This window comes from Chiloscyllium punctatum, chromosome 11, assembly GCF_047496795.1.
Source record: "Chiloscyllium punctatum isolate Juve2018m chromosome 11, sChiPun1.3, whole genome shotgun sequence".
Classification (NCBI taxonomy): domain Eukaryota; kingdom Metazoa; phylum Chordata; class Chondrichthyes; order Orectolobiformes; family Hemiscylliidae; genus Chiloscyllium; species Chiloscyllium punctatum.
Window position 1 is genome coordinate 31,784,959 of NC_092749.1, and position 17,874 is coordinate 31,802,832.

Here is a 17,874-nt window from a genome sequence, read left to right on the forward strand (position 1 = left end):
CAGCTGAGGAATTCTCCATCTCAACCTCTCCCCTCATTTTGACCCTCAGGTTAAACTACCACCAGTCATGTCTCTCAAATGAGAGAGCACCCTATGGTCTGGTAAGACTGTGGTAAAAGCAAGGACTGCAGATACTGGAAACCAGAGTCTAGGTTAGAGTGGTGCTGGAAAGGCACAGCAGGTCAGGCAGCATCCGTGGAACATGAAAATCAACGTTTCGGGCAAAAGTCCTTCATCAGGAATAGATGCAGGGTGCCTCTACTCCTGATGAAGGGCTTTTGCCTGAAACGTCGATTTTCCTACTTCTCGGATGCTGCTTGACCTGCTGTACTTTTCCAGCACCACTCATGTCTAGACTCTGGTAAGACTGTGTCAACATTTAATTAAAATACCCAGCCTGCCAAAGCCAGCTCCAGGTTTAAAATCCACTGAAACTGACCTGGCAAGACACGTTTCTTGAAAATAAATCACATGCTATACCCAGATGCATTGTAAGATGAGAAGTTTTGTCATGTTAGTTTGTGACAGCAGCATCTCAGGCTTCCTGTTGAATTAGAGTGAACACACAAAAGCTTTATACTTTGTTTAAAAAATTCTGACAAGAGCTGGTTTCTGAACCCATAAAGTGGGAATTTGAGGATTTTATTTTGCACCTTTTTAATTGGGGGAACATACTGCCCAGCAAGAGTTCTCTTTACAAAAAGAAGGGGTATCTGGAGGCCACTATTTGCAGTTATGGTGCGTATGTAATGAAACTTCCACCAAAAGTCAAAGAGTGATTTTGTGGCATTCTGTAACAAACCACGTATATTGCCTTTTTGGACTATAAACAGGAAAATCAAAGTCGGATACTACTGCATCACTTAACAAAGTGCCAAGAGAGGTTTATCTTTCTGTAACTTGAAGATCAAGTGGGATTATGTGGTGTAGAGTCATAGAGTCATAGAGATGTACAGCATGGAAACAGACCCTTCGGTCCAATTCGTCCATGGATATCCCTACCCAATCTAGTCCCACCTGCTAGCACCCGGTCCATATCCCTCCAAACCCTTCCTATTCATATACCCATCCAAATGCCTTTTAAATGTTGTAATTGTACCAGCCTCCACACATCCTCTGGCAGCTCACTCCATACACATACCACCCTCTGCGTGAAGAAATTGCCCCGTAGGTCTCTTTTATATCTTTCTCCTCTCATCCTAAACCTATGCCCTCTAGTTCTGGACTCCCCGACCTCAGGGAAAATAACTTTGCCTATTTACGCTATCCATGCCCCTCATAATTTTGTAAACCTCTATAAGGTCACCCCTCAGGCTCCGACGCTCCAGGGAAAACAGCCCCAGCCTGTTCAGCCTCTCCCTGTAGCTCAGAGCCTCCAACCCTGGCAACATCGTTGTAAATCTTTTCTGAACCCTGTCAAGTTTCACAACAGGGCAGCACGGTAGCACAGTGGTTAGCACTGCTGCCTCACAGTGCCAGAGACCCAGGTTCAATTCACGCCTCAGGTGACTGACTGTGTGGAGTTTGTACATTCTCCCCGTGTCTGCGTGGGTTTCCTCCGGGTGCTCCGGTTTCCTCCCACAGTCCAAAGATGTGCAGGTCAGGTGAATTGGCCATGCTAAATTGTTCGTAGTGTTAGGTAAGGGATAAATGTAGGAGTATGGGTGGTTTGCGCTTCGGCGGGTCGGTGTGGACTTGTTGGGCCGAAGGGCCTGTTTCCACTCTGTAAAGTAATCTAATCTAAAAACATATTTCCAATAGAAAGGAGACCAGAATTGCACGCAATATTCCAAAAGTGGCCTAACCAATGTCCTGTACAGCCGCAACATGACCTCCCAACTCCTGTACTCAATACTCTGACCAATAAAAGAAAGCATACCAAACACCTTCTTCACTATCCTATCTACCTGCGACTCCACTTTCAAGGAGCTATGAACCTGCACTCCAAGGTCTCTTTGTTCAGCGACATTCCTTAGGACCTTACCATTAAGTGTATAGGTCCTGCTAAGATTTGCTTTCCCAAAATGCAGCACCTCGCATTAATCTGAATTAAACTCCATCTGCCACTTCTCAGCTCATTGGCCCATCTAGTCCAGATCCTGTTGTAATCTGAGGTAACCCTCTTCACTGTCCACTATACCTCCAAATTTGGTGTCATCTGCAAACTTACTAACTGTACCTCTTATGCTCACATCCAAATAATTTATGTAAATGACAAAAAGTAGAGGACCCAGCACCGATCCTTGTGGCACTCCACTGGTCACAGGCCTCCAATCTGAAAAACAACCCTCCACCACCACCCTCTGTCTTCTACCTTTGAGCCAGTTCTGTATCCAAATGGCTAGTTCTCCCTGTGTTCCATGAGATCTAACCTTGTTAATCAGTCTCTCATGGGGAACCTTGTAGAACACCTTACCGAAGTCCATATAGATCACATCTACTGCTCTGCCCTCATCAATCTTCTTTGTTACTTCATCAAAAAACTCAATCAAGTTTGTGAGACATGATTTCCCATGCACAAAGCCATGTTGACTATCCCGAATCAGTCCTTGCCTTTCCAAATACATGATGTACATCCTGTACTCTTTAGCTATGTAAGATTATGGGCTGAATTTTACCAAAAAAATGACTAAATATCAATTTGGGAGTAGTTGCATTTGGAGGGTTCTCTCCATGACCTCTAATGAGTTATCTCACACAACTCTCACAAACGTTCATGATTTTGTATACACCTTGCCTTTATGATACTCTGCTTGAGCTCACCATTGTGGAAGTAGTCACCACAGCCGGCTCCTCCCAGGATTCCCAGAGTCATAATTAAAGCACAGCCATGCACCAGGTCAAAAACCACCTGCATTTTAAATCTCCATCCCTAGTTGATGAACTGAAACACTGCACTCCATTTGTGTCGGTATACCCACAATGCCATTACGGAGGGAATTCCAAGATATTGACCCAGCATCACTGAAGGAAAAGCAATTTATATCTGAGTCAGGACATTGAATGTCTGGAGGGGAGTTTGCAAGCTCTGATGTTCCTGTGTGTTTACTATCCCTGCCCTTCTAGATGGCATTGGTTGTGGGTTTGGAAGGTGCTGTCTCAAGACCTTTGGTGAATTTCTAACATGCATCAGCAGGGGAAGGTCTGAATCTTTTTCCATGTAGTGCCAACCAAGCAGACTGCTCTGTCCCTGAATGGTGTCCAGCTTCTTGAGTGTTGTTGGAGCTGCACTCATCAGGCAAGTGGGGGGTATTCCAGCACAGTCCTAACTTGTGCCTTGTGGTTTGGGGATTGAGTTACTTGCTGCAGGATTCCTAGCCTCTGACCTGCTTTTGTTGCCACAGTATTTCTATTGGCTAGTCCAGTCCAGGTTCTGGGCAATGGTAAACTCCTGGATGTGGGTGTGGTCAAGTTATCACAGGCCCAGGATTGACCCACAACCAGAAAAAACTGGGCCTGACAGAAATTGGGCCAAACTGAATTAAATAGCAGCTAACAGTATTAGCAACACAGAGCAGTGGAAACCAAGGTCAGAGGTCAGAAAGGCTCAGGGAACCAGTTACAATGAGCCTGAAGATTTTGAATTGGAGAAGTGTGGATCAGACTTTCTGGTAGCTTGACCCAACTAGCCCCCGGGGACTTTACACCTCCTTGGCATGGCAAGAGTGAAGAGTGTTGGCACGACCCCACTAGATGCTTTGTACCCTGCTCATGACCGCATTGGCCAAAGGCCACAGAGTGTTTGGGAAGATCTGTGATGAGGGGGATAAAACACAAACCTGGAAGCCACCCCCTTGGTGAAGACTTGCTGCAAGATTCGGGAGGGGTGGAAGACCATGTGGCAACTCGAAGACCCAGGAGAAGATCTGCCCTAACCTGTAGGGCCCACCTTCTTGGAAGAGATCCCAACTGCCCACATCAAACACAGGAATCGTTTTGAGTTATATCATTTCTCAAACAGATAGAGTTAGACAGACAGAAAATATTGTGTGAATTTGGGGAATATTCACATGGTGTTTTTAATAAGGAATACTTTGTTAATAAAATCACGTTAAATCACAAACTGAATTCTGCATCTCTTTGTTCACCTCAGTGACAAGTGTGCTTTGGTAAAGTCTTTTTAATAAAGAAATTGATTGAAGTGTCCAAAGCACGGACAGCATGAAAATTCACTGATGGCAATGCCATCAAATGCACTTTATAGTCAAGGGAAAGAAGCAGAAGAAAAGAAAAGCCTTTGAAGACACATAAGTGGTATGGGTGATACTGCATAGCAAATGCAACTTCACATTTGTAAATATATTGCCATTTTGCAACTTCCATTGCAACTGCAGCCAGAAGAATGAAGCACCACAGGCAGTATCCTCAGTACCAAACCATGTAAAATCATGTAAAACAGTCCTACCTTTTCCATCATCCCCAGTGTAATACAGCATTTTCTCATTTTTCAGTGTGGCACTATCACATGCTGGGAAATATTCTAACAGTTAAAAATGTTATCTTTTATTGAACAACAGCAAATACAATGAGTAAAAAACAAACAAACAAATTAACACAAAAACCTCTGGGAACAGCTCACTGCTCAAGAAACAACAAATTTGCAGTCAATGTGCCCAGTTCACATCCATTGAAACTGAGTATCTGGATTGTTGTGCCCAATGCTGCACTGCCTTGTCATTGCTAAACGTGAGTTTCCTTCTGCTTAACATCCTTAACTTCCTTTTCTGGCTTATCAGCTTCTACCACGTGTAGCTGTGCGTGGGAATATGTGGCACACTTCAACAGGACTGTACTGCATGGTTGCCCATGCTGATGCAAACAGCTTAACCTCAGCTTCTGCAGGCCCATCAGTTGTTCCACAATGGCCCGGGCCGAAGAATAGAATGCATTGTACCTCTCCAGGGCCTCAGTTGGATCACAGAGGGTAGCCCATGTCTCCAGGTGACCGTCATTGTGAGGCATCCAACCCTTGAAACAAATCAGGAATATTGGAGTCCTCAAGATGATAGGCATCACGGCAACCTCTGGGATACATGGCAGACTTCTAAGATGTGGTACTGATGATCATAGATGACTTGTACAGTTCTGGAGTGGAGCCTTTTTCTAGTAATAATATGGAATTCTCAACACAGCTTGTATGGTCTATGGCCTATACCGACTGGAAGTGAACACTGTTAGTAAAGTCTATAACGTTGATCTTGTCATGGGGAAATATGTTGAAACAGAGTTATCAGGCACACATTTGTATCAGTAATAGCCTTGATATATCCATGTTGGTCAGACAGTATCCAAGGAATAGGAGAATCGACGTTTTGGGCATAACCCCTTCATCGTGACAAAGCTGATTAAGGGCTTATGCCTGAAGCGTCGATTTTCCTACTCCTCGGATACTGCCTGACAAGCTGTGCTTTTCCAGCTTTTTGACTCTGATCACTGCAGTCCTCACTTTCTCCGAGTTGATATATTCATGGGTGGAGAGATTGAGAGATCCCACACAGCTCCCCAGTGGATCCTTGGAAACAGTACATGCATAAAGATTTAGCACAAATGCCATCCTTGATATTAACTGAGATTGGATGGCCACCCACCCCTCAGGTTGCAGATCCCATTTCAGTTGTTGGTATAGATTGGTGATGGTGTCCTGGCACAATTTCAGTGTCAATGTGCCTTGCTCATCTGGAGGGTTAGGCATTGAGGAAAGACAGATTCTTATCCTCCTGTACATCCTGAGGAAACCTCCAGCTGCAACCTCTTCATTTGGACTTTGTTTGGCAGCTGCTGGAGATTGCTGCTGGTTCTGGGTTTTCCAGTGCATCTACTGCTCTTCAATTTCTCTGCAACTTCTTTGTACTGCAGCTACAGCAATGATGGCCCCTGTTGTGACTGTGTCCATTGGTCACAGTTCCAGTTAATCTGTGTGGGGAAGATCAAAAACAGAACAGGGTCTTAGTAACGTGAGTTGTCTGCATTTGTATCACTCACAAATTACAGTATAGTGACATTCCCCATGTATTGGGACACAGAGGACTCAAACAAGGAGGGTCGTGGAATACCTCTACATGTAGTTTTGAAACAGGAGATTTTATTCCAATATATGCAGCACAAGTCATTGCTACGCAAGTACATTAGGAGACTGCAAATGTGACAGGATTACTGAACCTCTCCCAACCAACACCCACATCCCCCAAAAAGGCTGTACTGCATATAAGAGCATGTTGGTAAATACTTGTTAGTTCAAGTTGAGGGGAAATCAGCTCCAAGTCTTTGTGTAGCCGATGAAATCTTAGATTGTCTTTGTAAGTAGTGACTTACAAGTGGCACTTTTAAGAATGGGCTGGTGATTACTTTTGCTGGGTTACTTCTGCAAGAGGCTGGAACCGTTGGTCATAGGTCCAATGAACCTACTAGGAAATATCAGAAACAGAACAGATACTTAGCAACATGAACTGTCAACATTACTTCACAAATAAGTAACAGTTTAGCATTGTCCTTGGTGCAGTGGGACATACCTGACTCTGACAAGAATATCTGTAGAATGCCTCCTCATGGATCTTCAACATAGGGATATTATACCACTGTATGCAGTGCAATCCATATCCTGTGAATACAGTGGAAGATTGTAAGTGCTGTTTGATTACTGATACCTTCTGCTCCGAACTCCAAACCACCCCTACATCTCCCCCAAAAAGGCAGAATTGCACATAAGAGCACTTTGGTGAATACTTACAATTCAATGTGACAGGACATCGGCTCCATGTCCTTGTGCAGTCTTTGAGATTGTGGACAGTCATGTGTGAATTGTGACCTGTAGATGGCACTTTTAAGGTCACCTGTAATTACTTCTCCTTCACAGAGATGACCATGATCAATCTGTAACAATCAGTGACATGATCAAGGCTGCCAGGAATTGTATCCCACTCAGTTGGTCAGTACATGCATTTCTTAGAACAGGGTCCTGGGATTACAGTATCTTCGCCATCTTGTGTGTAAGTGTCTGATTAAAACAATTGTCCCTTGAAGGCCCTCACATCACTCAAGAGCAGCGCCCGTGAGATCAGACAGAAGAACCGTGCCCACTCTGGGTGTGGTTGCAGACATTTTCCTTTTCCATTGTGGTCATGTGTGGTGCATTAAGTCATGGGTTCAACCTGGTATTGAAGTACTCTCTTGAACTTTCATGTTCCTTCCTTTCTTGCACTCTCTACATCAGTACTGAGCTTCTACATTTCTCCCCCAAGTCTTTTATTTGCAACTTCATCTTCCAAACAACCCCCCAAACCCTGTTTCTGAGCTTAGCCATGCCAACCATTATGCTGCACTGTCACCCCCGTTAAAGCCAGAATGGTCATGACAATCAATAAACTCCTCTACCCAACTCACAGTAACCTATGTCCTTTAATGTGCTATAATCTCATCTTTTTGATATGAGGTTGCTCCCATTCACAATTCCTAATATGCTGCCTCTAGTCCCCATGATTCACTTCCCCAGCTTCCCTGCTACAACAGTGGCCCCAATAGCCTCTGTTTGGCTTCCAGTGAGCAGAGAGCCAGGACTGACCATTGCACATACCCTGACATCCTGCTGACCGGGCCCCTGCCTGATCCCTGTAGAGCTCCCCAACTGTCCGACTGTGAACTTCCAGACTGAATTCAGATAACTGATGTGGCACATTCCCCAGACTGTAGTGATAGAGAACCCGGAACCTGACCACCACAAATAGCACACAAAGTGTGTCCAAGCCCCTTAGATTGGATATTGCTCTTGACCAACTGTGGTATCACCCCTGATTGATGAGAGTCCCAGTGACCTGATTGAAAACTAGTCGCCTTAGACTTTGAATCATTGGTCATTGACTGAAGCACATGCAGTGTGTTTGTGAAATGCTGGCATGTGCTCTAGGTGTGACATTGACATAGCACGGTGCCATTGAGTAACGTGTCCACTCCCATGACTGATGATGACCATGGCAAGCAGCTTGGCTTTGTGAGCGGATTAAAAGGCAAGATCAGACTTAATGTGAAATAATGTGAACTTTTAAGAGTGAGTAGCCTGAGGTGTACTGTAGTTTGATCCAGGGTTTGTGTACTTATCCATGTCTGGTAGATATCAGATTAACAATGCAATGTAAGGTGTTGGTGGATTCCTAAGTGCAGTGCTGGAGCTCTACAGGGATCAGGCAGGGGCCCGGTCAGCAGGATGTCCATTCAAGTTGGTCAGGGTATGTGCAATGGTCAGTCCTGGCTCTCTGCTCACTGGAAGCCAAACAGAGGCTATTGGGGCCACTGTTGTGGCAGGGAAGCTGGGGAAGTGAATCATGGGAACTAGAGGCAGCATATTAGAAATTGCGAATGGGAGCAACCTCATATCAAGTTAGTTCAAAAACTGCCACCATGGTGTTGTGAAGATGGTGCACATCTGATGCTAAACTCTGTGGATGAGAGATGGAGGGGAGATGGGAAGTGAGAGGCAGTCATTGTCCATGAAGTATAACCTAAGATGTTGGGGATTGTTGTCCAAAATGGTAGTGGTCAGGAGCAAACGATGCTGCCAGGTATCTGGTCAGACTTTCACATTGGTTTCATAACTGTCCAGTTTCACTCCGATGAATTGAACTGAATTGAATTTATTGTCATGTGTACTGAGGCACAGTGAAAAGCTTTGTCTTGCGAGCAATACAGGCAGGTCACATAGTTAAATAGCATAGATAAGTAAATAATAGATAAACAGCGCAAACACCAAAGCACAGGTACAGGCGAATGCTCAGAGTTTGTGGGTCCATTCAGTATTCTAATAATAGTAGGGTAGAAACTGTTATGAAACCAGCTGGTGCATGTGTTCAGGCTTCTGTACCCTCTCCCTGATGGTCGAGGTTGTAGAAAGGCATTGCCAGGGAGGGATGGATCTTTGAGAATGCTGGCGGCCTGTCCTTGACAGCGGGGCCTGGTAGATGGATTCTATAGATGGGAGGTTGGCCTTTGTGATTGCATGGGCTGAGTTCACCACTCTCTGTAACTGTCTCCGATCTTGAATGGTACAGTTGCCATACCAGGTAGTGATACATCCAGACAGAATGCTCTCGATGGCGCACCTATAAAGGTTGGCAAGGGTATTCGTCATCATGCCAAATTTTCTCAGCTGCCTGAGGAAAAAGAGACGTTGTTGGGTCTTTGTAACCAGTAGGTCCACATAAAGGGTCCAAAAAAGCTTGTTGTTGATAACCACTCCCAGGAGCTTGACACTCTCCACTCGTTCCACCTCTATGCTGTTAATGTGTAGAGGGACATGAGTAATACCCCGCCGAAAGTCAATAATGAGTTCCTTGGTTTTGCCAGCATTGAGAGCTAGGTTGTTCTCAGTGCACCATTTTTCCAGGTCTTCCATCTCCCGTCTGTAGTCTGTTTCGTCGCCATCTGAGATTCAACTGACTATAGTGGTGTCATCAGCGAACTTGTAAATGGCATTCGTCTGGTATTTGGCAACGCAGCCATGGGTGCAGAGTGAGTACAGTAATGGGCTGAGTACATACCCTGGGGGGCTCCAGTGTTACGCATTGATGAGGCTGAAATATTCTCTCCAATCTCCACTGTTTGTGGCCTGTGGTTCAGGAAACTGAGGATCCAGTTGCAGAGAATGGGGCTTAGTCTGAGATGACTAAGTTTAGTAATCAGTCTTGAGGGGATAGTACTGATGAAGGCTGAACTGTAGTCAATGAGAAGAATTCTTACATAGCTGTTCTTGGTGTCGAGATGATCTGGGGAGGAGTGAAGGGCAAGTCATATGGTATCTGACGTGAATCTGTTGGTCCGATAAGCAAATTGGAGTGGGTTAAGAGTCGTGGGGAGGCTGGGGTTGATTAGTGCCATGACCAGAGAGAATTAGAAACTGCATATAAATGAGATGAGAGTTAAGTATTTAAGACATGTGAATGAAAGCAAACAGGTCTCTTGCTACTTATTAGCAAGATTCTGACCTTGTAATTCAAAACCCTGTTGCAAAATCAGACTTTAATTCTCAAAACTGAGAATCTCCTTTTTCCAATCTTGCAGTATTCTCCCAACTGCCCACCACAGAAAATTCGACCCATGTAACCGTTTGGAGCAGTGTTGTGGATATTTTCTGAGACAGTGTGGCACCATGAGTGTTTGTGCTGAGAAAGAAGAGACACGACAAGCACGAAGCATGTCTCACCTTTTCACTCTGAGTGAAAAGCTAAAAAGCTTTGAGACTTGAAAGAACAAATTCTTATACAAGAGAAGCCTAGGTTCACCCAATCAAAGACCGAATTGAAGATGGAGCATTGTCTCCAGACAACATGGTGTCACCATCACTAAAGCAAAATGAAAAGAACTGTGATAAATTACCTTCCATCCTTGTGGTCAGGACATTTGTTTACCTTCTTCATATTTTTGAACCTAGAGTATTTATGTTGAAGTATTTGCTTTGTCTCTGTCTTATGCTTAAATGAATGAGTCTGAGTTTGTGGTGTTAAAGGATGTAGTTTAAGTCACATAGCAATAAATCAGTTATCACTGTTTTCACCATTTGATAAAGAATAATAATAAATGAAGTCATTTTCCTGATAATGATCAAAACTGGTGTGAATTGTTTTTGTCCTGAATAACAGTCAGTCAAGCAAATTGATCATCTTGGTGTATACAGTAGTTAGGTACATATTTGTTTGTGACAGCTTGTAGAACAGTGGGCTTTGATTATCAACACATTCTTCCCAAATTGAGTTGTGGCAATATGGAAATATTTTCCAGATGCATTTTCAGGCTTGAATGAAACAAGTTAATATTGTGACCAAGTTGTACAAGTTATTATTATTGTTATTTGGAATTTGGACCTTAAACGAGTTTTTGGTTTCAGCTTCATGAAGTTGACTGTCATTTTTAAGAAGTTAGAAAGTGATTTGGACTTTAAACTGACAGTAAACTGAATAGTGAATTTCCGAGAAAGCATTAAAGTTAAGTGCCCAGAAAGATGCCGGCAATGTTATGTTCAGAGCTGCTGAGCTTTTCCAGCAAATTCTGTTGTTGTTAGGAATAGTCTGTACCAGTGAAAGGTGCACTTACAGAGAACAGTATTAATTACAATAGTGTAAATAAAAGTGTTTGCAGGAACATACCAGTGTCAGACAGCTGTCACTTATTGGCAAGGGGAAACCAAAATAGCAGAGGAGACAAAGATAGCCACTTCTCTGATGTGCAAAGTATATCCCTGAGTCACAAGCCTCATGGCAATGCATTTCAGTTAAAGCAATTTAATGTGTCTTTTTCAAAACTTTTTCCCCGGGTACAACAGAGTGTTACAAGGGGACATAAATTTAAGGTGAAGGGTGGAAGGTATAGGGGAGATGTCAGGGGTGGGTTCTTTACCCAGAGAGTGTAGGGGGCATGGAATGCGCTGCCCGTGGGAGTAGTAGAGTCAGAATCATTGGCGTCCTTTAAGCGGCATTTGGATGGGTACATGGATGGGTGCTTAATCTAGGTTAGAAGTTCGGCACAACATCGTGGGCCGAAGGGCCTGTTCTGTGCTGTATTGTTCTATGTTCTATGTTCTATGTTCTAAAAGAGAGCTATACAGCATGCAATGCAGTACAGGCGTGGAAGTGATAAGGACAGGAGTAGGTTAAAAGGATCAAATATTTCTCCTGAGCAGAGGGGTTATTGGGGAAAATAGCAGCCTGGAATGGAAGAGAATAGATGAAGAAATGAATGATATTTTGCAATGCTATTTAATTGGGGGTCATGAAGCAATTGTAAAAACCTTTCATACAGGAGACTATTCACATTCAACCCATTCCATCAATGCAACAGGTTAAATAAAATAAGCAGACTTCATGTTAGAGTATGCTGTATTAGCCCAGCAAAGAAATTAGATATAGTCGTCTTTTTGTGAGAAATAACTAATGGCAGAAAAAGATTGTTCTCAATGACTGGAAAAAGATCCACCTTAATCATTGTACGATGCAAATGAAAATGTGAAAATCAAAGTAGAAACCAAATACTGAAGGAGTATTCAGTTAATTACACTGAAGCTGTTTGTTCAATGCCTCTAGCACCTTGTTATAATGCTTTTCCTCATTTAATGCTTCGAAGCCATGAGAAACAGATTCATGTTAAAGAAAAAAATGAGATTGTAGCCTTTGTATATTAATGAATTATCTTATTTTCAATTAGTCTTAATTAGGACAGATTGTAAGCTCAGCGCAACTGTCCTTGATCTCTATACAACTGTTTCAAAAGGATGGTTGGTGCTAAATTCTAGTAAATTTTAAAAGAGCAAGATGAATATTTGAACATTCATGGTTCAGACCTAAATTGAGAATAAATTTTCTTTGAAAGCTATTGGGCTCATAACTAATTTATGTGGGCAAATTGTTTTCAGCATTCACTCTGTCCTAAAGACTCATTGTTTTTGACATAGGATGTTACTAAACTCCAGCATCAGGGGACTGGTAAAGCTGCTGGAAGCTTGGTTTGACACTATACCATTGCCAGGGCATTTTGTTGACTGGACGTAGACAGAGTAGTTCCATTTGCAATGCACAATAAGCTAAATGCACAAGCTGCCACCAACAGCCTGGGAAGAATGTTTTAATGGAACAAAGAAAGGATCGTGGAAAGGAAAGGCATCCTTTGATAATAGCAAACCTACTATTGCTTTACAACAGAGCTGATTACAATCAGAAGAAGGTACCCTGCTGTATTTGTGTCCATTAAAACGCAATTTTAATGTCCAAACTAATGGTCAGTTCAGCTAACTCAACGCACACTGGAGCTTGCATCCAGAGCCTTTTGGTTCAATATCAGATCATTAGTGTGGTTACTTGTTGAGATGTTGTGGTAGTTGGGTGGCATGGTGGCACAGTGGTTAGCACTGCTGCCTCACAGCGCCAGAAACCTGGGTTCAATTCCCACCTCAGGTGACTGTGCGTGTGGAGTTTGTACATTCTCCCCGTGTCAGCATGGGCAACCCTCCAGGTGCTCTGGTTTCCTCCCACAGTCCGAAAATGTGTAGCTTACGTGAATTGGCCATGTTAAATTGCCTGTAGTGTTAGGGGCAGGGGTAAATGTAGGGGAATGGGTCTGGGTCGGTGTGGACTTGTTGGGCTGAAGGGCCTGTTTCCACACTGTAAGTAATCTAGTATGTATATAAATATGCAAAGTATAACAGTTATATATTTGTCACTTGTTTGATTTATTGTTGTCACATATAAGGAGATACAGTGAAAACTGCTGTTTGCGTGCTATACAATCAGATTGTACCATACAAAGTGCATCAGGGTAGCAGAACAGAGTGTTACAGCCACAGAGAAGGTGCAGACAGAGAGAGAGAGAGAGAGAGATCAGAATTAGTATATGAGAGGTTCATTCAAAAGTCTGATAGCAGCGGAGAAGAAACTGTTCTTGAATCTGTTTGTTGATCTCCCTAGAGAATTTGCCGTCTGACCCTCAACCCCATGCATTTGCTGCAATTTCATTTACTTACCTGACCTCTTAGTGAGGTTCCGCTTTCCTCAACAGTTGCAACTTCTCATGGCAATGCTGCTGAGGCTTCAGAAGCCAATTAAGAGAGGTCCTGCGGTAAAATTGCTTCGTACATCCTGCTGGCAAGAATTGGCTCAGGACATACCTTTCATCTCAAAACCACTGTCTCTAGCAACTTTGTAAAATTCAACCTGTACTGACCTGCAGCTTTTGGGACCTTGTCAACTGTCTCTTTTGTATTTGTGAAGGCATGCTATTTAACTGTACACCCAACTCAAACCTGCTATTATCTGACATCCATGATTTACAAAAGGGCTGATTACAACCAGAAGGAGGTATACTGCTGTATTTTTCACCTTTTTAACCCAGGGTCGTAGAAAAGCAATATTAATGTCCAAACTAATGATCAGTTCAGCCAACTCAATGCACACTGGAGCTTGCATCCAAAGAACATAAAAACATAAGAACTAGGAGCAAAAGTAGGTTGTCTGGCCCTTCGAGCCTGCTCCACCATTCAATAAGATCATGGCTAATCTTTTCATGAACTCAGCTCCACCTACCAGCATTTTCACCATATCCCTAATTCCTTTCTTTTTCAAAAAAGTATCTACCTTAGCTTTAAAAGCGATTACTGAAGTAACGTCAACTACTCCCTGGGCAGGGAATTCCAAAGATTAACAACCCTCTGGGTGAAGAAGTTCCTTCTTAGTTCAGTTCTAAACCTGCTCCCTCTAATCTTGAGGCCATGCCTTCTTGTCCTAGTCTCACCTACCAGTGGAAACATCCTCTCTCTTTTTTGTCAATTCCCTTCATAATTTCATATATTTCTATCAGATCCCCCCCTCATTCTTCTAAATTCCAATAAATATAATTCCAGTCTATTCAGTCTCTCCTCATTAGCCAACCTCTTCAACTCCAGAATCAACCTAGTGAATCTCCTCTGCACCCCCTCCAGTGCCAGTACATTCTTTCTTAAGTAAGGAGACCAGAACTGCACACAGTACTCCAGGTGTGGCTTCACCAGCACCATGTACAGCTGCAACATTAGCCCCCTGCTTTTAAACTCGACCACTTTAGCAATGAAGCACAAAATTCTATTTGCCTTCCTAATTACCTGTTGTACCTGAAGACCAACCTTCTGCGATTCATGTACAAGGACATCCAGATCCCTCTGCATAGCAGCATGCTGCAACTTATTACCATTCAAGTAATAGCATATTTTGCTGTTACTCCCACCAAACTGTATGGCTTCACATTTGCTAACATTGTTTTCCATCTGCCAGACCTTTGCCCACTCACTCAATGTATCTATGTTCCTCTGCAAAGATTCACAGTCCTCTGCACACTTTGCTCTGCCACTCATCTTAATGTCATCGGCAAATTTTGACACTGTACACGTGGTCCCCAACTCCAAATCATCTATATAAATTGTGAATGATTGCATTCCCAACATCAATCCCTGAGGCACACCACTAGTCACTGATTATCAGCCAGAATAGCACTCATTTATCCCCATTCTTTGTTTCCTGTCAGTCAATCAATCCTCTATCTACGCTAATATTTTGCGCATACTGCCATGCATCCTTATCTTATGCAGCAGCCTCTTGTGCGGCACCTTGTCAAAGGCCTTTTGAAAAGAGCCTTTCAGTTCAATATCAGATCATTAGTATGATTACTTGTTGACACATTGTGGTAGTTAGTACATGTATATAAATATGTAAAGTGGAACAGTTATGTATTTGTCACTTGTCTGACCATACTATGACTCATAATATTCAACATCTTGACTTCTGTGTCTTTTTTCTTTATTTGCTAGGTCATTTTCTTTTTCTGAATGCATCACGGTATACAACTTTCCCATTGCTAAGTCCATGGTTGACAAGCATCAGTGAGCGCTGCACCTTGGAAATGGCCATTTATCTGCAGGACTCAAGGACAGGGGAATATGTTGTTCAGCTACTTCACAGCAACGAAAGCAGAACACTCTTCATGTCATCAGAAAGTGAAGCAAGAACAGGGTAAGCCATATTTCCAATCTTTGTCCAGTACAAATTGTCAAATCTGAACTTCTCACCAAAATCTAATAATTTGGATGTGAACAAAGGAGGTATGGTTAGTAAGTTTGCAGATGACATCAATATTGGTGGTGTAGTGGACAACAAAGAAGGTTACCTCAGAGCACAACGGGACCTTGATCAGATGGGCCAGTGGGCTGAGGAGTGGCAGATGGAGTTTAATTTAGATAAATATGAGGTGCTGCATTTTGGAAAGGCAAATCAGGGCAGGACTTATACACTTAAATGTAAGGTCCTGGGGACTGTTGCTGAACAAAGAGACGTTGGAGTGCACGTTCATAGCTGCAGGTAGATAAGATAATAAAGAAGGCGTTTGGTATGCTTTCCTTTATTGATCAGTGCATTGAGTGTAGGAGTTGGGAGGTCACATTGTAAATGTGTCAGACATTAGTTAGGCCACTTTATGGAATACTCTGTGCAATTCTGGTCTCCCTGCGATAGGAAGGATGTTGTGAAACTTGAAAGGGTTCAGCAAAGAATTATAAGGATGTTTCCAGGTATGGAAGGTTTGAGCTATAGGAAGAAGCTGAACAGGCTGGGACTGTTTTCCCTGGAGCGTCAGTGGATGAGGCATGACCTTATAACGGTTTATAAAATCATGAGGGGCATGGATAGGATAAATAGACAAGGTCTTTTACCTGGAATGGGGGAGTCCAGAGCTAGAGGGCATAGGTTTAGGGTGAGAGGGGTAAGATTTGAAAGGGGCTTAAGGGACAATGTTTTCACGCAGAGGGTGGTACGTGTATGGAATGAGCTGCCAGAGGAAGCGGTGGAGGCTGGTACATTTGCAACATTTAAAAGGCATCTGGATTTAGAGGGATATGGGCCAAATTCTGGCAGATGGGACTGGATTAGTTTAGGATATCTGGTTGGCAAGGAAAAGTTGGACCGAAGGGTCTTTTCCATGCTGTACTTCTCTCTGACTTTACAACAAGGGCAGCAAATAAGAGATGAATGGAGACAAATATTTACTCCAAAGCCAGGAATTATGGATATATCACTGAATTAATGCACAACATGATACTTCATTGTTACTTAATTCAATTGATCCAATTTTTTTTGTGTGTGAATGGATTGTCTATCCAATTAAAGAATGTTACAGCTGGAAACAAAGCAATTTCCAAATTTGAGGGATTCAAAGATTGGGCCTAGTATGCTCAGGTTGAACGTACAGATGTAAGTTATAGACTAATTCTCTTGACATACTATCCTAGTTTCAGCTCCCTGTCCCTCTCACCCAAATAAGTAGCAGTGTCATGCTTTCCACTTGCCAAAGTAACCGACACTACTGGCTTTCTGAAGTGGCTGCCATGTTCTGAAGCAGTGTGCTGTATAGAGGTTCTGGATTAGTGGTGCTGGAAGAGCACAGCAGTTCAGGCAGCATCCAAGGAGCAGCGAAATCAATGTTTTGGGCAAAAGCCCTTCATCAGGAATAAAGGCAGAGAGCCTAAACTGTGGAGAGATAGGCTAGAGGAGGGTGGGGGTGGGGAGAAAGTAGCATAGAGTACAATAGGTGAGTGGGGGAGGGGATGAAGGTGATAGGTCAGGAATGAGAGGGTGGAGTGGATAGGTGGAAAAGGAGATAGGCAGGTAGGACAAGTCCGGACAAGTCATGGGGACAGTGCTGAGCTGGAAGTTTGGAACTAGGGTGAGGTGGGGGAAGGGGAAATGAGAAAACTATTGAAGTCACATTGATGCCCTGGGGTTGAAGTGTTCCGAGGCGGAAGATGAGGCGTTCTTCCTCCAGGCGCCTGGTGGTGAGGGAGCGGAGGTGAAGGAGGCCCAGGACTTCCATGTCCTCCACAGAGTGGGAGGGGGAGTTGAAATGTTGGGCCATAGAGCGGTGTGGTTGATTGGTGCGGGTATCCCAGAGATGTTCCCTAAAACACTCTGCTAGGAGGCGCCCAGTCTCCCCAATGTAGAGGAGACCGCATCAGGAGTAACAGATACAATAAATGATATTAATGGATGTGCAGGAAAAATTTTGATGGATGTGGAAGGCTCCTTTAGGGCCTTGGATAGAGGTGAGGGAGGAGGTGTGAGTGCAGGTTTTACAGTTCCTGCGATGGCAGGGGAAGGTGCCAGGATGGGAGGGTGGGTTGTAGGGGGGCGTGGACCTGACCAGGTAGTCACGGAGGGAACGGTCTTTGCGGAAGGCAGAAATGGGTAGGGAGGGAAATATATCCCTGGTGGTGGGGTCTTTTTGGAGGTGGCGGAAATGTCGGCGGATGATTTGGTTTATGCGAAGGTTGGTAGGGTGGAAGGTGAGCACCAGGGGCGTTCTGCCCTTGTTACGGTTGGAGGG

General features: G+C 43.6%; 1 protein-coding gene across 1 annotated transcript in view; it reads left to right on the forward strand.

Moving 5' to 3' along the window:
* LOC140482871 (ALK tyrosine kinase receptor-like) overlaps positions 1 to 17,874 on the forward strand; it is a 1,059,465-nt gene that overhangs the window by 434,619 nt on the left and 606,972 nt on the right. The window contains exon 4 of the mRNA XM_072580591.1: positions 15,311 to 15,512. Within this exon, the coding sequence (XP_072436692.1) occupies positions 15,311 to 15,512 (202 nt within the window). The remainder of the gene's footprint in view (positions 1 to 15,310; positions 15,513 to 17,874) is intronic.